Source organism: Oncorhynchus kisutch, linkage group LG13, assembly GCF_002021735.2.
Source record: "Oncorhynchus kisutch isolate 150728-3 linkage group LG13, Okis_V2, whole genome shotgun sequence".
Taxonomy (NCBI): domain Eukaryota; kingdom Metazoa; phylum Chordata; class Actinopteri; order Salmoniformes; family Salmonidae; genus Oncorhynchus; species Oncorhynchus kisutch.
Genome location: NC_034186.2, coordinates 20284376 through 20306911, shown reverse-complemented (window position 1 = coordinate 20306911; position 22536 = coordinate 20284376). Strand labels below are relative to the sequence as shown.

At 42.7% G+C, this 22536-nt stretch overlaps 1 protein-coding gene across 1 annotated transcript in view; it reads right to left on the bottom strand.

Annotated features, from left to right (window-relative positions):
- LOC109902779 (cadherin-2) overlaps positions 1-22536 on the bottom strand; it is a 55068-nt gene that overhangs the window by 7949 nt on the left and 24583 nt on the right. The window contains exons 3-9 of the mRNA XM_031785735.1: positions 11716-11957; positions 8842-8997; positions 8240-8395; positions 5849-5993; positions 5570-5742; positions 5105-5242; positions 305-490 (exon numbers count right to left, since the gene is read on the bottom strand). Coding sequence (XP_031641595.1) covers positions 305-490; positions 5105-5242; positions 5570-5742; positions 5849-5993; positions 8240-8395; positions 8842-8997; positions 11716-11957 — 1196 coding nt within the window. The remainder of the gene's footprint in view (positions 1-304; positions 491-5104; positions 5243-5569; positions 5743-5848; positions 5994-8239; positions 8396-8841; positions 8998-11715; positions 11958-22536) is intronic.

Sequence of the window (22536 nt, the reverse complement as noted above, 5' to 3'; positions counted from 1 at the left end):
ATAAATAAATAATGAACCTTTATTTAACATTGAAACCATGTGTTTGATGTATTTGATACCATTCCACTCATTCCACTCCAGCCATTACCACGAGCCCTTCCTCCCCAATTAAGGTTCCACCAAGCTCCTGTGATTAGCCATTATAATATGTGTGTTGTTTGCATGTGCAGCATCTGTGTCTGTGCGTACATAAATATACAGAGAGGTACATGTTGTGTGCATAGCCCGTGCACAATATATGTGATGTGTGTATCTGTGTGCTGTATGTACAGCCTGTACTGTATGTATGTGTGCTGTGTCCTACCTTGACCACAGTGACCAGTCCCTCGTTGGTGGTGGGGTCAGTGGGGATGGAGAAGCGTCCAGTGGGGTCTCCAGCGGTGATCCTGTACACAGTCCTCCAGGCTGCAGTATGGGGCTGGTCCTTGTCTGTCACTGTCAGGTTAGCTACGATCACATTCACACGGTTCTCATGCACATCTCCATAAAACTACAGAGGGAGGGGCAGGGAGAGAGTGATGAGGGAGTGAGAGATGAAAAATGTATCAGTCTTTACATGGCGAAAAGACAAGGAATATAACATATACAGTATGTGTACAGGAAACTCACTCTACATCCTTAGATGAAGTTGCGTGGAAAAAGGAATGGGGTGGTGAAATCATTTTCTGTCATGAACAAAGGAACTCAAAGGGTGTGATGATATTAATTAACAAATATTTCGATATGAATGTGCAAATAATCAGGAATGATTCGCAAGGAAGGTGGATCCTTTTAAATATGAAAGTGGATGAAAAAGAGATTTGTCTCATTAATCTATATGGTCCAAATCAGGATGATCCACACTTCTTCGAAAACATTTATACCAATTTATTGAACTTACAGGCAACAAATGATCTAATCATTATGGTAGGAGATTATAACACAATGTTAAGTACCTCAATGGACCATAAAGGTAATCACTCTATAAACTATCATCACCGTGCCCTTAAGGAAATAAAAAATATTATGGACACATTAGAAATAGTGGATATTTGGAGACTAAAAAACCCCAACCTAGTGAGATATACATGGAGGAATGAGACTTAATCAAGCTAGTCATCTTGACTACTTTCTTGTCTCTTTCTCTCTTTGCATCAAAGGTTCAAAAAGTTTTAATAGGAGACAGAATGTGATCGGATCATCATCTAATTGGCATTCACATAACTCATATGTGATTTTCCACGTGGACGGGGATATTGGAAATTTAATCAAAGTTTACTGGAGGACAACTTATTTTTAAGACAAAACAATTTATAACTGAAATTTTCCAGTATAATATATGTTCAGCAAATCGCCTTATTGTTTGGAATACCTTTAAATGTACCTTCAGGGGTCATTCAATTCCATATTCATCAATAATAAAAAAGCAGTTTCTGGCTAAAGAAACAAAACTAACAAGGGAAATCCATGAACTAATAGTACAGGTAGATAGCAATAAAAACAATACTAAAATATAAAGAACCAGTCTATCTAAAAAACTGGAGGCCCCTTACACTTCAATGTTGTGGTGCAAAAATACTAGCAAAATGCATAGCACTCAGAATTAAAAGGGTTTTACCAGGTATTGTTCATCCTGATCAGACAGGTTTTTTACATGGATGATACATTGGAGATAATATACGACAACTACTAGAAATAATAGAACAACAACCCCAGGTGTAAAATAGTAAATAACGGCTACTTCTCAGAGAGTTTTGAATTGTCTAGAGGAGTTAAACAAGGGTGTCCGCTGTCACCATATCTATTCGTTATGGCCATCGAAATGCTAGCTATTAAAATCAGATCCAATGACAACATTAGAGGATTAGAAATCCAAGGCTTAAAAACAAAGGTGTCCATGTATGCCGATGACTCATTTTTTATGTTAAGTCCGCAAGCTAGATCCCTGCAATGTCGCATTAAAGATCTAGAAAACCTTTATTTACTCTCTGGACTAGAACCTAATTATGATAAGTGTACAATATTACGTATTGGATCCTTAAAAAATACAACTTTTACTTTACCCTGCAGCTTACCTATAAAATGGGCTGATGGTGAGGTAGATATACTCGGTATTCATATCACAAAAGATATAAATAAGCTCTCCACAATGAATTTCAATAGAAAACTTGTAAAAAATAGATAAGATCCTGCAACCATGGAGAGGTAAATACCTGTCTATTTATGGAAAAATTGCCCTGATTAACTCCTTAGTCATATCTCAGTTTACTCACTTACTTATGGCGCTGCCTACTCCTGATGATTCGTTTTTCATATTAGCAAAATATATTTTGCTTTATCTGGGACACTAAACCAGACAAGATTAAACAAGCCTATCTATATAATGAATATGAATGGGGTGGGTTGAGATGATTAAATAGAAAAGCACTAAACCTCTCTCTAAAAGCTTCACTCCTTCAAAAGTTTTATTTGAACCCTAAATGGTTCTCAAGTAGATTAATAAGAAAAGCTCATCCATTGTTTCAAAGTATCTGTCTTTTTCAAACAAGCATTGCAGAGCTGGCTACAATTTAAAATTTCACCTTCCTGAAAACATGGAACAAATATTATAACAAATATTATGGCTGAACTCAAATGTGCTGGTTGATAAAATACCTGTATTTATGGGAAAGATGTTTGAACAGGGTGTTTTGTTCTGAAATGATATTGCAAATTGTAATGGTAGAGTTATGTCCTTCATGGAGTTATCAGAATTGTACGGGAAGGTCTGCTCAATCCAAAAGTACAATCAAATGATTACAGCATTGCCCCCAAAACTGGCGGAGGCGGGTGGCAGTGGGAGGTGGTAGGGAACTGGTCTGTCTGCCCAATATAAAGGATCAAAACTGGCAGAGGCAGGTGGCAGTGGGAGGTGGTAGGGAACTGGTCTGTCTGCCCAATATAAAGGATCAAAACTGGCGGAGGCAGGTGGCAGCGGGAGGTGGTAGGGAACTGGTCTGTCTGCCCAATATAAAGGATCAAAACTGGCGGAGGCAGGTGGCAGCGGGAGGTGGTAGGGAACTGGTCTGTCTGCCCAATATAAAGGATCAAAACTGGCGGAGGCAGGTGGCAGCGGGAGGTGGTAGGGAACTGGTCTGTCTGCACAATATAAAGGATCAAAACTGGCGGAGGCAGGTGGCAGCGGGAGGTGGTAGGGAACTGGTCTGTCTGCCCAATATAAAGGATCAAAACTGGCGGAGGCAGGTGGCAGCGGGAGGTGGTAGGGAACTGGTCTGTCTGCCCAATATAAAGGATCAAAACTGGCGGAGGCAGGTGGCAGCGGGAGGTGGTAGGGAACTGGTCTGTCTGCACAATATAAAGGATCAAAACTGGCGGAGGCAGGTGGCAGCGGGAGGTGGTAGGGAACTGGTCTGTCTGCCCAATATAAAGGATCAAAACTGGCGGAGGCAGGTGGCAGCGGGAGGTGGTAGGGAACTGGTCTGTCTGCACAATATAAAGGATCAAAACTGGCGGAGGCAGGTGGCAGCGGGAGGTGGTAGGGAACTGGTCTGTCTGCACAATATAAAGGATCAAAACTGGTGGAGGAATAAGAATAGCATAAATAGGAAAGTAAACCAGTTTCATTTGAGGACCAGAATGTTGACAACTGTGCCATACAGATTGCAAAGTAGTTGGGAAGAGATTTTGATGTACCGATTCTATGGTACAGGGTGTATGAGTTGATATACAGTATAAAACAATGCAATATTCAATATTCAGCTAAAATGATTATATGTATGAGTTGATATACAGTATAAATCAATTCAATATTCAATATTCAGCTAAAATGATTATATAAAAATCTTGCCTCCAACAAAATGTTGAATATTTGGGGCATAAAATCGTCGAAGCTCTGCAGATTTTGTTGTGAGGTTACAGAATCAACAGACCATTTATTTTGGTATTGCCCTCAGGTAGCCTGTTTCTGGTCTCAGGTTCAGGAATGGGTGAAAATGCATAGCATTGATCTAAAATTGACCCCAGTACTGTTAGGAAATCTGGAGACACCGGGTCAGTCAATTACTAATATACTAACACTCTTAGTAAATGTATTTATCTTCAACACGCAATCTGTAGATTCTATTAGATTAGATAGATTGAAATTGTATGTTAAACATCACAGCATAGTTGAAAGATATGTGTTGCGTAGAAACACGAAGTGGGTGTCCAGCAGAGATAGATGGGAGGGGCTGAGGTTGGTATGTGGAACTGGAGACAAGTGGGAGTGGAGTTGCTGTGTAAGAGAGAGAATGATGGTCAAAAGATAAAGGAGGGAAAAAAAGTCTAAATAAAACATAATAAAGAACATTTGAATGACACTAAGTGGCCGTGTTTTTACAACTAATGCCGGTTTGCCTGAGGCTGATGCCGTGCAGGTGTTTGCACACATGCGTATACACACACTCTCATTCGAATAAACCCATACAAGAACACACAGATACATGTAATAATGCCAGACATGCACACAAACATATACAGTTGGCGTTTTCCTTGATGTCTTTTGTTTTAAATGTATTCTTTTTCTTTTCCCTTTTGCTTTGTTGTTTGCTGTTTTCTTCTGTCTTTTCCTTTTTTCTCTTTAGTTTATTATCTTGGTTGTTGGTGCATTGAGGGGTTCTCGGGGGTGGGGAATGGAATTAATTGTATTTTTTATTTGTTCTCTATTTGGTCTTGAATGGTTGAGGGACAGCTATTGGGGAACTGTGGTGGGATCTTGGAGGGTTCAGGTTTCACAAGATTGTGATCATGAAAAAGGAAACTATGACATACTGTATATTTTATATCACTAACATGCACACACAGCCTCACACATAAGGATGGCTCTGTTGTGGAAAGACTGATACATGTTTGATAGTGTCTTGATGCTGTAGTGTTTGTCCTTCATGTTCTAATACTTTAATGTTACCCCTTGCTTGTGTTTTTTGTAATAAAAAAAAACACACATATATATATATATATTTGTTTTTGTTGAAAGATTGTTTCTGTGGTGTTCTTTGTGTGAGAAAGAAAGTATTGTGTGAGTGTGTATTGTACTGTGTGTCTGTGTGTGTGTCTCTGTCTGTCTGTCTGTCTGTCTGTGACTTACTGTGTCAGCGGTGAACTCTGGGGGGTTATCATTGACGTCAGTGATCCTGATGATAGCTGTGGCTGTGTTAGACAGACCGTAGGTGGGGTTCCCCTCCATGTCAGTAGCCTGGATTATCAGTGTGTACTGAGGAACTTTCTGGAATGAGGAAGACAAGAGGGGACAGGTTCAGATTACAGAGAATAACATAAGACAGTCAGTATGTAAACACACACTCATACACTGTAAAAAAAACTCTTTTTTTTTTTAAGTCCTGCTGTTTTTACAGTAATTTACTGGCAGCCTGTACATTACTGTAAAATGAGTTACAGTATGTTACCGTTAATTCCAAATAAACTCTAAAGTACAGTATTTTACAGGAGGGTGCCAGTAAGTTATGGTAGAAATAACTGGATATTTTCCTTTACAGTGTACACATTGATACACATCACACACGCACACACACGTGCACACACAGCCACCCACCTCTCTGTCGAGGCCTGCTGCTACAGTGATGATGCCTCCTGTCTTGTTGTTGATGGTGAACATGTTGGAAGAAGGACTCTCAGGGTTCTGAGATATAATCTTGTATCGGAGCATCCCATTGGCTGTCTTAGGGTCGTCCTTGTCCACTGATGTCACTGTCATCACAAAGGACCCTGGGAACGCAAACCAAGCAGTCAATAAAAAATGTACTGTGGGTTTGTGTGCGTGCATGTGTGTGTGAGTGTGTGCATGTGTATGTGTGTGAGTGTGTGTTGTTACCTGGTTTGGAGCCCTCTGGTACTGATCCATTGTAGATTGTGTGTGTGAACTCTGGTCTGTTGTCGTTCATGTCTATGACATTGATGACAATGTCTATGGGGTTCTCTATCTGGTTCCCATTCAGGTCCACAGCATGGGCTCGCAGCTAAATTGTCAGATAGAGGATCAGGGTTAGGACACAGTTAGAGAATGACATGGAATGGACTCACAGCTACATGGTCAGATACAGGATCAGGGTTAGGACACAGTTAGAGAATGACATGGAATGGGCTCACAGCTACATGGTCAGATAGAGGATCAGGGTTAGGACACAGTTAGAGAATGACATGGAATGGACTCACAGCTACATGGTCAGATACAGGATCAGGGGTAGGACACAGTTAGAGAATGACATGGAATGGACTCACAGCTACATGGTCAGATACAGGATCAGGGTTAGGACACAGTTAGATAATGACATGGAATGGACTCACAGCTACATGGTCAGATACAGGATTAGGGTTAGGACACAGTTAGAGAATGACATGGAATGGACTCACAGCTACATGGTCAGATACAGGATCAGGGTTAGGACACAGTTAGAGAATGACATGGAATGGACTCACAGCTACATGGTCAGATACAGGATCAGGGTTAGGACACAGTTAGGGAATGGTCGGAGCCAGTTTGCGCTGTTCTGCGAAGGGGGTAGTACACAGCATTGTACGAGATCTTCAGTTTCCTGGCAAAATCTTGTATGGAATAGCCTTAATTTCTGTTTTCAGCTGTGCTAACATAATTGCAAAAGGGTTTTCTAATGATCAATTGGCCTTTTAAAATGATAAACTTGGATTAGCTAACACAACATGCCATTGGAACACAGGAGTGATGGTTGCTGATATTGGGCCTCTGTACGCCTATGTAGATGTTCCATAGAAAATCAGCCGTTTCCAGCAACAATAGTCATTTACAACATTAACAATGTCTACACTGTATTTCTGATTAATTGTATTTAATTTGAATGGACAAAAAACATGCTTTTCTTTCAAAAACAAGGACATTTCTAAGTGACCCCAAACTTTTGAACGGTAGTGCATATGAATTAACAAAGCTAACCGACTGAATTTCAATATCTACTCCCCCAGAAATGAGCATTTCTGAGTCTTTCCCCTTTAAATTACCATAGAAACGACCCCTCTCAAGATTGATTGTTCGGGGTTAGAGGAATAGAAAGCCATGGATCTGGAGCTGAAAATGACGAGGTATCAAGTTGATTTTGATTCTGAAGCACAGAAACGCCCCCTAATGTTACCACCTCCCAAAATATGGAAGAGATTCAACCAAGAGCTGCGTTGTCTAAACTAGCAATGGTCACAAACTAACATTCCTATTTAATTAACACTGTTATGTACAAGAATATTAAGGTTGTAATATTGTAGAGAACAATCTAATAATTCATTGTATGTGATTCATAATGACATAGGCTAAAGAAAATTAGGTTGAGACATACATTCAGCAGCACCCTGTATTTCGCTACATTCTAGAGCAGTGAGTGAACGCCCTACATATTGCTTACACTTCAGAGGGCAACATTTTGAGGGCAGAGAGAGGGGAAGGGTGCGAAGTATTGAGATTGGAATGGGGCCATTTACTGAGGTTAGTGTACACTTGGCCTCTCAAGGGTGGATCTAAAGACCCTTAAGTGTTTCTCTCCTAGGGCCTTTCAACTACTGCTCTCTAACTAGAGAGCACTACAGGGAAAAAGCAGAGTACCCTCCCCCAGTACCTGTCTCCAAACAGCCATGTTAGAGAAGCCTACCGCTAGGCAGGGAGAAGTAGCTGCCATAACATACTGCTGTTACAGTACCCTCACCCTGTACTCTGTCTCATAGCTGCTATACTGTGTGTGCTGCTCCCTATACCCAGTCTTCAGTAATGCCACGGCAACAGCTCATGAATATATTCATCACAGAGCTTCAGTGACTCTGACAACTACATCACACTGTATGAATATTCATGAGGGAGCCCCACCCTTCATGCAAATGTCCTGCCTGCAGAGTTGCCAGAGTTGCTTAAGTGTGTGTGTGTGTGTGTGTGTGTGTGTGTGTGTGTGTGTGTGTGTGTGTGTGTGTGTGTGTGTGTGTGTGTGTGTGTGTGTGTGTGTGTGTGTGTGTGTGTGTGTGAGAGCCTATTTGTGTACTGCAGATCAAAGGTAACATTCTCAGACTGATGTTTCCTGTCCAACTACCTCAGGGTGACATTTCACAAATGTTTTACATACACCAGCAAAGAATGTGGTCAGAGGGATCCTCTATGTACGATTCCCTCCTGATTCAGGGAATCTTCCAACCAGGATTTCTGGAAAACCTGGGAAAGTTAGCAGAATCTTGAAACCCCCTACTACACACTTACATGGAAGTTGGAAATGTGTTCGCGGTCGAGGGGTTTGGTCACAGAGAGCTGACCAGAGATGGGGTTGATGATGAAGATCCCGGTTGGAGGCTGATCAGCACCGGGTCCAGTCACACTGTACCGGAGGAGACGGTTCTTATCACGGTCCGACCGGATCTAGACCACAGAGGGAAAGAGAGAGAGAGGGAGGGAGAGATATTCCCACTTTAGATACAGTTACACAACAACACTTTTATTTGAAACATATTTAGCTCCACTCAACACCATACACAGGCTATACAGTACAGACAGAAAGCATGTATACTGTCTCTCCACAGATTCTAATATAAATATCATACCAGAAGATTGTGTTTGGTCGAAATAGTGAGCACTACACACATACACTGTACATACCGTACATATACACAAAGCATTTACACATGCGCGCACACGCACACACGCACACGCGCCCGCGCACACGCACACACACACACACACAATAAAACCCTCTGAGCTAGTGACCAAATGACAGACTTTGCATGACAGTGTGTTTGTCTTCTCTTGATTAGCCCCCCTGGGAAATGTGTGTGAAATGTGTCCTCTGAACCGTGTGTGTGTCGTACCCTGACTAGTTCCTCTGGGAACTGTCCTCGTGAGTTCTCAGGGACATTGATGGGGGGGATGACCCAGTCCCTCTTCACCCGCCTCAGAGATCCATCACCCCTGACGACCACGCTACGCCATGGAAACATGATCACAGCTGCATCACTGGAGTTCACCTGCAGAGAAAAACATGTTACACACCAATATACAGACACAGACAAAAATGTAGACAAACAGATAGATTCCTCAGACAAACCCACCCACATCAAGAAGTTATTCCAGAGAAACACCAGGAAGAAAAGAAACACACACACACACACACACACACACACACACACACACACACACACACACACACACACACACACACACACACACACACACACACACACACACACACACAGACTCTCTGTTTATGTCCCAGAGGTCCCTCCATCTCTACCCCTCCATCTCTATCCCTTCATCTCTATCCCTTCATCTCTACCCCTCCATCTCTTTTCCTCCATCTCTATCCCTCCATCTCTACCCCTTCATCTCTACCCCTCCATCTATTTTCCTCCATCTCTACCCCTCCATCTCTATCCCTTCATCTCTACCCCTCCATCTCTACCCCTCACCCCTTCATCTCTATCCCTTCATCTCTACCCCTCCATCTCTTTTCCTCCATCTCTACCCCTCCATCTCTATCCCTCCATCTCTATCCCTTCATCTCTACCCCTCTATCTCTACCCCTTCATCTCTACCCCTCCATCTCTTTTCCTCCATCTCTACCCCTTCATCTCTACCCCTCCATCTCTTTTCCTCCATCTCTATCCCTTCATCTATACCCCTCCATCTCTACCCCTCCATCTCTTTTCCTTCATCTCTACCCCTCCATCTCTATCCCTTCATCTCTACCCCTTCATCTCTACCCCTCCATCTCTATCCCTCCATCTCTACCCCTCCATCTCTATCCCTTCATCTCTACCCCTCCATCTCTACCCCTCCATCTCTATCCCTTCATCTCTACCCCTCCATCTCTACCCCTTCATCTCTACCCCTCCATCTCTTTTCCTCCATCTCTATCCCTCCATCTCTATCCCTCCATCTCTAGCCCTTCATCTCTACCCCTCCATCTCTATCCCTTCATCTCTACCCCTCCATCTCTTTTCCTCCATCTCTACCCCTCCATCTCTATCCCTTCATCTCTACCCCTCCATCTCTTTTCCTCCATCTCTACCCCTCCATCTCTATCCCTCCATCTCTACCCCTCCATCTCTATCCCTTCATCTCTACCCCTCCATCTCTTTTCCTCCATCTCTATCCCTCCATCTCTACCCCTCCATCTCTTTCCTCCATCTCTATCCCTCCATCTCTATCCCTCCATCTCTATCCCGCCATCTATTTTCCTCCATCTCTATCCCTCCATCTCTACCTCCCCATCTCTATCCCTCCATCTCTACCCCTCCATCTCTATCCCTCCATCTCTATCCCTCCATCTCTACCCCTCCATCTCTATCCCTCCATCTCTACCCCTCCATCTCTTTCCTCCATCTCTATCCCTCCATCTCTATCCCGCCATCTATTTTCCTCCATCTCTTTTCCTCCATCTCTACCCCTCCATCTCTACCCCTCCATCTATTTTCCTCCATCTCTATCCCTCCATCTCTACCCCTCCATCTCTATCCCTCCATCTCTAACCCTCCATCTCTACCCCTCCATCTCTTTTCCTCCATCTCTACCCCTCAACCTCTATCCCTCAATCTCTACCTCCCCATCTCTATCCCTCCATCTCTACCCCTCCATCTCTATCCCTCCATCTCTATCCCTCCATCTCTACCCCTCCATCTCTTTTCCTCCATCTCTTCCCCTCCATCTCTACCCCTCCATCTTTGTCACTTCTCTATTTCTCTATACATATATCCTCATCCTTCTCTCTCTCCTGCTTCCTTCACCCAAATCTCACTCTATCCCTTTCTCTCCCTCTCGCCAAACGCTCCCTCCAGAGTTTTCTGCTCCACCTGTCTGTTAAGAGAACTAGCTGACTAATAGCTGGCTAACACTCCACTGGTTACATTTCATCGCTTTTATTCACAGGTTTGATTTTGGTGGTGTTTTAAACAGCTTTTTCTCTTCTCACATTGTTTTCACTGCTTACACAGAAGGCTGGGAGACTGTAATGGACACAGTAAGTGTATTGCACTGCACTATTTCTGGGGAAAAAAATTCTGGGAGATGTGAACGGGTCGCTGTAGTGGCTCTTTAATGTCTCCCCTTATAGAGACAACCTCCTTTTTACTGTCATTTACACACAGCAGGAAGCAGCACCTGATGCTATGTGTGTGTCCCAAACGACACTTTATTCCCTGTATGGTGCACTACTTTTGACCAGGACACCCATAGCGGTAGTGCACTATATAGGGAATAGGGTGCCATTTGGGATGCATCCTATACTCTAGCGAGCGCTGCCTTGTTTCTGTGGTTATCAGCACTTCACTGGCCATCAAAGGTTAACAGAGTGGGCTGTGAATTTTTATTTAGTACATTTAACATGAATGATTCCTTATAAATAAGTAAGAGTGGTCGTGAAACTTGGTTAATCGACTGGTGATGGATAATGTATTCTTATGATGAACTGCTCCTCTGACTTCCATCTCCACATCATAATTATTCATGTATTTTCTCCATACTTACACTCGTAGAAAAAAGGGTTCCAAAAGGGTTCTTTGACTGTCCCTACAGGAGAACCCTTTTTGGTTCCAGGTAGGACCCTTTCGGGTTCCATGTAGAACCCTCAGTGGAAAGGCTTCTACATGGAACCCAAAATGGTTATATCAGGAAAGAGAAGGGTCACCTTGAATAGATAAAAGCTTCTGCTAAATGACCATATTGTGATATTCTTATTTTATCCATACCTGTTTGTTGTGTTCTGTCGTCTCCCCCTGTCCATCTGTCCGGAGGTGGAGGTGAACGCGTGTGTTCCACTCCTCCTTGGTTTTCTGATCCCTCGCTCGCACCACCAGGAAGGCTCTCTTCCTGTCCGTAAGACGGAGGGAGTGCCGGGTGTACACCATGCCATCTTCACCCAGCCTGAAGTGCACCGCGTCGCCCACCTCCAACAGAACCCTGTCGCCCAGGCCGCAATCTGCAAACCTCACTGAAGGGAGAGAGAGAGGGGTGAGAGGGGTCAGCATGATATGAAAACATAGGAAGACAACTTAGAACAGGTCTATATATATATATACTGTATATATATATTTCACTCACTCAACCTCACTTGGGTCACTCCAAAGTCAAAGGCCTACACTTCCTAGGTCCTCTTCATATTTTATTGTAATCTCTATGTGACAATCATTCACCTTATAACCTTATAAATATTATAACATCAGCCGTCAACCATGTCTGTCTACTAAACAGAGTGAATCACTTCTCACATAGTGTTTAGTAGTGTTTGGCTCACTCAGTTACGGCACTATCTTTTCTGTTTTTTGAACAGACCGTGTACTCAGGCAGAAGGAGTCTGTCAGCAGGAAAATGTCAGCTCAAATAGCCAAACATTACTACATTACCCCCAACTCAGTGGGCAGGCAATGCAACTCCTCTAGCTGCACAGAGAAGGTGAGAGGTAAGGAGAGAGAGAGAGGCAGAAAGAGAGAGAGACACCGAGAGAGACAGAGACAGAAAAAGAGAGACAGAGAGAGACATAGTCAACGGTAGGCTTCGAGGGGACTCCTATGGTAGGTACACCTATAGCTCATCTCTTGGCAGTAGTACTGTAGACTACTTTATCACTGACCTCAACCCAGAGTCTCTCAGAGCGTTCACAGTCAGCCCACTGACACCCCTATCAGACCACAGCAAAATCATAGTCTACTTAAACAGAGCAATACTCAATCATGAGGCATCAAAGCCAAAGGAACTGAGTAACATTAACAAATGCTATAGATGGAAGGAATGCAGCTTGGAAACCTACCAAAAAACAATTAGGCAACAACAAATTCAATCCCTTTTAGACAATTTCCTGGGTAAAACGTTCCACTGTAATAGTGAAGGTGTAAACTTGGCAGTAGAAAATCTTAACAGTATATTTGACCTCTCAGCTTCCCTATCAAATCTAAAAATCTCAAATAGAAAACCGAAGAAAATTAACAATAATGACAAATGGTTTGATGAAGAATGCAAAAATCTAAGAAAGAAATTGAGAAACCTGTCCAACCAAAAACATAGAGACCCGGAAAACCTGAGTCTACGCCTTCACTATGGTGAATCACTAAAACAATACAGAAATACACTACGGAAAAAGAAGGAACAGCATGTCAGAAATCAACTCAATGCAATTGAAGAATCCATAGACTCTAACCACTTCTGGGAAAATTGCAAAACACTAAACAAACAACAACACGAAGAATTATCTATCCAAAATGGAGATGTATGGGTAAACCACTTCTCCAATCTTTTTGGCTCTATAACAAAGAATAAAGAGCAAAAACATATACAGGATCAAATACAGATCTTAGAATCAACTATTAAAGACCAGAACCCACTGGATTCTCCAATTACCTTGAATGAGTTACAGGACAAAATAAAAACCCTCCAACCCAAAAAGGCCTGTGGTGTTGATGGTATCCTCAATGAAATGATCAAATATACAGACAACAAATTCCAATTGGCAATACTAAAACTCTTTAACATCATACTTAGCTCTGGCATCTTCCCCAATATTTGGAACCAAGGACTGATCACCCCAATCCACAAAAGTGGAGACAAATTTGACCCCAATAACTACCGTGGAATATGCGTCAACAGTAACCTTGGGAAAATCCTCTGCATTATCATTAACAGCAGACTCGTACATTTCCACAATTAAAACAATGTACTGAGGAAATGTCAAATGGGCTTTTTACCAAATTACCGTACAACAGACCACGTATTCACCCTGCACACCCTAATTGACAACCAAACAAACCAAAACAAAGGCAAAGTCTTCTCATGCTTTGTTGATTTAAAAAAAGCCTTCGACTCAATTTGGCATGAGGGTCTGCTATACAAACTGATGGAAAGTGGTGTTGGGGGTAAAACATACGACATTATAAAATCCCATATACACAAACAACAAGTGTGCGGTTAAAATGGGCAAAAAACACACACATTTCTTCACACAGGGTCGTGGGGTTAGACAGGGATGCAGCTTAAACCCCACCCTCTTCAACATATATATCAACTAATTGGCGCGGGCACTAGAAAAGTCTGCAGCACCCGGCCTCCCCCTGCTAGAATCCGAAGTCAAATGTCTGCTGTTTGCTGATGATCTGGTGCTTCTGTCACCAACCAAGGAGGGCCTACAGCAGCACCTAGATCTTATGCACAGATTCTGTCAGACCTGGGCCCTGACAGTAAATCTCAGTAAGACCAAAATAATGGTGTTCCAAAAAAGGTCCAGTCACCAGGACCACAAATACAAATTCCATCTAGACACTGTTGCCCTAGAGCACACAAAAAACTATACATACCTTGGCCTAAACATCAGCACCACAGGTAACTTCCACAAAGCTGTGAACGATCTGAGAGACAAGGCAAGAAGGGCATTCTATGCCATCAAAAGGAACATAAATTTCAACATACCAATTAGGATTTGGCAAAAAATACTTGAATCAGTCATAGAGCCCATTGTCCTTTATGGTTGTGAGGTCTGGGGTCCGCTCACCAACCAAGACTTCACAAAATGGGACAAACACCAAATTGAGACTCTGCACGCAGAATTCTGCAAAAATATCCTCCGTGTACAACGTAGAACACCAAATAATGCATGCAGAGCAGAATTAGGCCGATACCCACTTATTATCAAAATCCAGAAAAGAGCCGTTCAATTCTATAACCACCTAAAAGGAAGCGATTCCCAAACCTTCCATAACAAAGCCATCACCTACAAAGAGATGAACCTGGAGAAGAGTCCCCTAAGCAAGCTGGTCCTGGGGCTCTGTTCACAAACACAAACACACCCTACAGAGCCCCAGGACAACAGCACAATTAGACCCAACCAAATCATGAGAAAACAAAAAGATAATTACTTGACACATTGGAAAGAATTAACAAAAAGACAGAGCAAACTAGAATGCTATTTGGCCCTACACAGAGAGTACACACCGGCGGAATACCTGACCACTGTGACTGACCCAAAATTAAGGAAAGCTTTGACTATGTACAGACTCAGTGAGCATACCCTTGCTATTGAGAAAGGCCGCCGTAGGCAGACATGGCTCTCAAGAGAAGACAGGCTCTGTGCTCACTGCCCACAAAATGAGGTGGAAACTGAGCTGCACTTCCTAACCTCCTGCCCAATGTATGACCATTTAGAGAGACATATTTCCCTCAGATTACACAGATCCACAAAGAATTCGAAAACAAATCCAATTTTGAAATACTCCCATATCTACTGGGTGAAATTCCACAGTGTGCCATCACAGCAGCAAGATTTGTGACCTGTTGCCATGAGAAAAGGGCAACCAGTGAAGAACAAACACCATTGTAAATACAACCCATATTTATGCTTATTTATTTTATCTTGTGTCCTTTAACCATTTGTACATTGTTAAAACACTGTATATATATATATAATATGACATTTGTAATGTCTTTATTGTTTTGAAACTTCTGTATGTGTAATGTTTACTGTTAATTTGTATTGTTTTTCACTTTATATATTCACTTTATATATTATCTACCTCACTTGCTTTGGCAATGTTAACACATGTTTCCCATGCCAATAAAGCCCTTGAATTGAATTGAATTGAGAGACCATTACCTACAGAGAGATTAACCTAGAGAAGAGTCCCCTAAGCAAGCTGGCCCTAGGGCGCTGTTCACAAACACAAGAAGACCCCACAGAGCTCCAGGAAAGCAAAAAACAGATCAAACTGGAATGCTATTTGGACCTTAACAGAGAGTACACAGTGGCAGAATACCTGACCACTGTGACTGACCCAAAGTTAAGGAAAGAGAGGCCGCTGTAGGCAGACCTGGCTCTCAAGAGAAGACAGGCTACGTGCACACTGCCCACAAAATGAGGTGGAAACTGAGCTGCACTTCCTAACCAACTGCCAAATGTATGACCATATTAGAGACACATATTTCCCTCAGATTACACAAATCCATAAAGAATTTGAAAAAAAATCCAATTTTGATAAACTCCCATATCTATTGGGTGAAATACCGCAGTGTGCCATCACAGCAGCAATATTTGTGACCTGTTGGCACAAGAAAAGGGCAACCAGTGAAGAACAAACACCTTTGTAAATACAACCCATACTGATGTTTATTTATTTTCCCTTTTGTATTTTAACTATTTGCACATCATTACAACACTGTATATAGACATAATATGACATTTGAAATGTCTTTATTCTTTGGAACTTGTGTGTGTAATGTTTTGTCACACCCTGATCTGTTTCACCTGTCTTTGTGATTGTCTCCACCCCCTCCAGGTGTCACCCACCTTCCCCATTATCCCCAGTGTATTTATACCTGTGTTCTCTGCTTGTCTGTTGCCAGTTTGTTTTGTTCGTCAAGCCTACCAGCAGATTCCCCCTTGCTCCTGTCTGTTTCTAGTTCCTGTTTACTAGTTGTCCCAGTTTTGACCATTCTGCCTGCCCCGACCCTAAGCCTGTCTGCTGTTCTGTTCCTTTTGGGCTCTGATCTGGATTACTGACCTCTGCCTGCCCTTGACCTGTCGTATTGCCTACCCCCTGTTCTAGCAATAAACTTTTGTTAATTCAACACTGTCTGCATCTGGGTCTTCCCTAAAAAGTGATATATTTACTGTTAATTTTTCATTGTTTATTTCACTTTTGTTTATTATCTATTTCACTTGCTTTGGCAATGTAAACATGTGTTTCCCATGCCAATAAAGCCTCTTAAATTGAAATTCAATTGAGAGAGAGAGAGAGAGAGAGAGAGAGAGAGAGAGAGAGAGAGAGAGAGAGAGAGAGAGAGAGAGAGAGACCGAGGTAAAAAGCCAATGTGAGATAGTGAGTGAAGAGGTAGAGGTAGCGGTAGAGGGATAAGAGCAGCCCACATTTGTGTCTGTGTGTGTCTGTGTGTGTGCGTGTGTGTGTGTGTGTGCGTGTGTCTGTGTGTGTGTGTGTGCGTGTGTGTGCGTGTGTCTGTGTGTGTGCGTGCATTTGTCTGTGTGTGTGTGTGTGTGTGTGTGTGTGCGTGTGTCTGTGTGTGTGTGTGTGTGTGTCTGTGTGTGTGCGTGTGTGTCTGTGTGTGTGCGTGTGTCTGTGTGTGTGTGCACGTGTCTGTGTGAGAGATGCGGAGGAGGGAGAGTGTAAAGAATGCTACATCTCTTGTATCTTTAAGTCCATGTTTGTCCTGCTGTCTGACCTAAAAATGACACATCCTACGTTGGAATTCACTCACACAAAACAAGGGTGACTGCGTTTGTGAACACACACACACACACACACACACACACACACACACACACACACACACACACACACACTTTAGAGAGTATCTCTCTGCAGAGGGACAGGTGTCGCTGGCAGGGCTGTGTAAATGTTCATTAATCATACATACAGAGAGAGAGAGAGATGTGCTGAAAGCTACATGGTGCAAAAGCAAAGCGCTCCCTGCCATCTTATCCTCTTCTCTTCTCCAATATTCAGAATCTACTGTGGAGGAACTAGGGCTGTGTGTGTGTGTGTGTGTGTGTGTGTGTGTGTGTGTGTGTGTGTGTGTGTGTGTGTGTGTGTGTGTGTGTGTGTGTGTGTGTATGTGTATGTGTGTGTGTGTGTGTGTGTGTGTGCTGTGTAGTGTAGAGTACAGTACAGATACCAGATGTAAACAACATGGTTATAACAGCAGTCAGTACTCCACACAGCTAGTGAAAAAATCAATGTGCGACAGTGATCACATCAATACAGAACCAGAGAGCAAGGCCAAATGACAAATATTACACAACTCACGGCCCAGTCGATATAGACTCCAGGAAATACACACTCTCTCATATAGGAAGGGACAGTAAACATAGAGGGGAGATAAATGGAGGTGTAGAGTAGAGGGAAGGACTCCTGTTTCAATTCAAAAAGGCTCAGTAGAACTCCAATACACATCATTTTATTTTTGTGCCCTTTCTCTTTTGTGTCTGTTTCTCTTCCCCAGTCTGTTCTTCCTCTCCTCCCCCTCCCTCTATCCCTCCGGTCTCTCTCACTCCCCCTTCCCCTCCCTTGTTTCCTCCCTCCTTGTTTCCTCCCTCCACCAGTGTGATATCAGTGAGTGTCTGCCTCTGTTGTTTCTCCTTTATTTACTGCCGTTCTGGCTGTGAGTGATACACGCACGCACACGCACACACGCGCACACACACACACAATCTTGTACAGTTCAACTTGTGGGGACAAATCCTATTTTCCCTAACCCCTAACCCTAACCCAAAAACATAACTTTATTCCTAAACCTAACCCTAGCTCCTAGCCCTGAAGCAAACCCTAGTTCCTAACCCTGACCCTTAACGCAATTCTAACCCTAACACTAATTCTAACCTTAACCCTAAACCCCCTAGAAATAGCATTTGAACTCGTGGGGACTAACAACATTTTTGTTCATTCACCAATCTTGTGGGGACTTCTGGTCAACAACAACAAAAGACACCCAGATACAGAGAGGGAATCAGTTATCCAGCCTAGTGGATTACATTATCATTAGATCAGAAGCAGAGGACCTGAGGCAGAGACAGAAGTTAAACGCTAAGCTAGTGAAACAGCACACTGACAAATGCTTAGGCATAGAAACAGCAGTGTGCTAAGCACTACAGCTACAGAAACAGCAGACTAGTAAGGAGTTTGACATAGAAGAAGCAGTGCACTAAGCACTCAAGAAACGACAACAAGTTGGCAGCTCTGCTTCTTGCTCCTAAGGAACTATTTAGTTTTTTGTGTGTTATTTCTTACATTATTAGCCCAGAACATTTTTTGTGTGTTATTACATAAAGCTGGCAAGAAATGTTGGATATCAGCGTGACGGTAACTCACCAGCATTACGACCAAGAATACGACTTTCCTGAACCACCCAGGGCAATTGAACTTATCGCCCAAGGCAATTTAACTTATCCCAGAGGCTGCTCCAAGACGCCGCCAGCGGAGAAGAGGTATTCAGAATGGACTTCTAGTCCGACTCAGGATGCGTGCAAACCATCCACCGCTTCCGAGTATATTACTCGCCAATGTTCAGTCTCTGGACAATAAAATAGACAAGCTCAGGGCGAGGATCTCCTTCAAGAGAGACATCAGGGACTGTAACATACTCTGTTTCACGGAATCATGGCTCTCTCGGGATATACTGTCCCCGTCCAAACAGCCAGCTGGGTTCTCAGTACATCGCGCAGGGAGAAATAAAGAACTCTCTGGGAAGAAGAAAGGCGTTGGTGTATGTTTCATGACTAACCACTCATGGTGTGATTGCGATAACATACAGAAACTCAAGTCCTTTTGTTCACCCAACCGATAAAACCTCACAATCAAATGCTGACCGTATTACCTCCCAAGATAATGATCTTCAGTTACAGTCACATCCGTGTATATTCATTCCCCCTCAAGCCAATACCAAGACGGACCTCAAGGAACTACACTAGACTTTATGTAAACTGAAAACCACATATCCTGTTGCAGCATTTATTGTAGCTGGGGATTTTAACAAAGCAAATCTGAGGAAAACACTACCGAAATTCAATCAACACATTTACAGTAGTACTCGCTCTGGAAAAACATTCAACCACTGCTTCTCCCATTCTGAGATGCCTACAAGGCCCTCCCACGGCCTCCCGTTGGCAAATCAGATCACAACTCCATTTTGCTCCTCCATTCCTATAGGCAGAAACACAAACAGGAAGTACCCATGTTATGGTCTATTCAATGCTGGTCTGACCAATCGGAATCCATGCTTCAAGATTGTTTTAATCACGCGGACTGGGATATGTTGCGGGTAGCCTCTGAGAACAACATTGACGTATACACGGACAAGGTGACTGACTTCATCAGGAAGTGTATAGGGGATGTTGTTCCAACTGGGACAATTAATACCTACCCAAACCAGAAATGTTAGATAGATGGCAGCATTCGCGCAAAACTGAAAGAGCGAACCACCACATTTAACCATTGGCAAGGTGACTTGCAATATGGTTCAATAGTGTATTTATTCCCTCCGTAAGGCAATCAAACAGGCAAAACATCAGTACAGAGACAAAGTGGCACAGCCACAAAGTCATAAAATCAGATTTTACACCTAACCCTAACATAACCCTAACCACACTGCTAATCCTAATGCCTAACCCTAACCTTAAAGCAATTTTAACAATATAGACAATTTTGACTTTGCAGCTGGCCCATTGCTCAGTTTTCCTCAATGGCAAGATTCATGACAATAAACGTCAACCTGCTAGAATAAACTACATGGTAATAGCTTAAAACCTGTTAAAGATAGGGCTGACTACTGCCCCCTTTGGAGGAATTGCGTGCCCATAGTAAACAGAAAAAGAATCTGTCAAAAATGGCTAATATATGCATATAATAATTATTATTGAATAGAAAACACTCTAAAGCTTCTAAAACCGTTCAAATTATGTCTGTATGTAAAGCAGAACTCTCAGGGCAGCCATTCTCCCAAACTCTCTCTTGCCATCATGAAAGTTGGGCCAACTTTGAAGTCATCGCCCCCACCCTTCCCAACCAGCTACAGATCTGGGAACAGTTCCTATCTCTTCAGCGCAGTGTCCCCTTTCATTGGTGCCTCTCATTGTGAGAATCGCGCTGAAACCTCTGGGTCACGCGAAAATACATGTACTTTCATGCGCGCGTCTGGTCCGGAGCTCTCTTTCTTCCAGGATTGACCAAACGATTTCGGTTTGTCTGTTCGAGCTAAGGTTTGTTTTGCATGTTTAGAACATGCTAAAGCTTGATTCTGCACTTAGTTTGACCAGTTTAGTCGACATATAATATGTAATTTTGAAGTTTAGATGCGCATCCACTAGAATTTTGGCTGCATTTCAACCGGAATTTGTTGCGTTTGGTAACCTAAAGACACAGACTTGAAAACCAAACGCAGGTTTTGGTAAGTATAACTCCTTCCATGTCTTCTGGTCGAAGAACATCAAAGGTAAGGGAATATTTATGTGTTAATTATGGGTTTCTGTGGACTCCGAGATAGAGGGGACATAATGCAAATTTCTGAGCGCCGTCTCATATTATAGCCCAGTGAACGAATTCTGTAACGTTAAAAATAAATGTAACACAGCGGTTGCATTAAGAAGAAGTGTATCTTTCTATCTATATGTAGAACATGTATATTTAGTCAAAGTTTATGATGTGTATTGCTTGTTATCTGACGTTATCTGCCGGAGCTATCATCATTTCTCCGGACATTTGAGTAGCATTTTGTGAACATGCCGTCATTGTAAACAGAGATTTATGGATATAAATAGCATATTATTGAAAAAAACATAAATGTACTGTGTAACATGTCCTATTACTGTCATCTGATGAAGATTTTCAAAAGGTTAGTGAATTATTTTTCTTTTAATCCTGCGTTCGTTGATTGCATTTTTTGGCTATTCAAATTAGCTGTGTCTTTGGTGGGGGTTTGACATAAATATGTGCTATGTTTTCGCCGTAAAACATTTTAGAAATCTGACTTGCTGGCTAGATGAACAAGGTGTTTATCTTTCATTTGAGCTATTGGACTTGTTAATGTGTGGAGGTTAAATATTTCTAAGAATATTTTTGCATTCCGTGCGCCACCGTTCCAGCTTAACGTGGGAGGGTTCGTTCCCAAAAGGGAACCCTACCCCGTCAACAGGAGATGCAATGCAAGGCAGTATAGGACCATAGACATATAGAGCAGATAAAGATGTGTTTCAATCTCCTCTGATTTGTTTTGTTTGTTGCAAAAAATATTTCCATGGAACACATAGCTCAGGTATCTGTGGTAGCTACAGGTCAGGGACAGGGTAACCAGGTCTTAAACCAGGTTTGTTCAATGAATGAGTCATTATAGCAGCACAGCCAGAAGTCATAGTGTTTAGTTGCTCAGTGTTAAACGGCCTGAAGAGTTGCCTTTGATGTGCAGTACAGCAGCTCTGCTCAGAATAGAGCACACAGAGACATTCACATTCACACACATGCAGTTGCACACACACACACACACACACACACACACACACACACACACACACACACACACACACACACACACACACACACACACACACACACACACACACACACACACACACACACACACACACACACACAATAGCAGACAAGCAACCACACTTGTAGGCTACTATTCAAAGTTTACATTTTTTAAACGTATTTTTCGAAAAAGAAGTTTAGCCTCTCAAAGCGCTTCAAGATGACATAAGTGAGTGCTACAAGGCGATAGTCATTTAGTCCAGTTACCTTAGTTTTCTTGGGTACAGGAACAATGGTGACCATCTTGAAGCATGTGGGGAGAGCAGACTGGGATAGGGAGAGATTGAATACGTCCGTAAGCACTCCAGCCAGCTGGTCTGAGCATGCTCTGAGGACGCGGTTAGGGATGCCGTCTGGCCCGGCAGCCTTGCGAGGGTTAACACGCTTAAATGTCTTACTTACGTCGGCCACATGCTAGATTACGGAACATAATTTATAGATCGGCAGGTAAGGGTGCTCTCGAGCGGCTAGATGTTCATTACCATTCGGCCATCA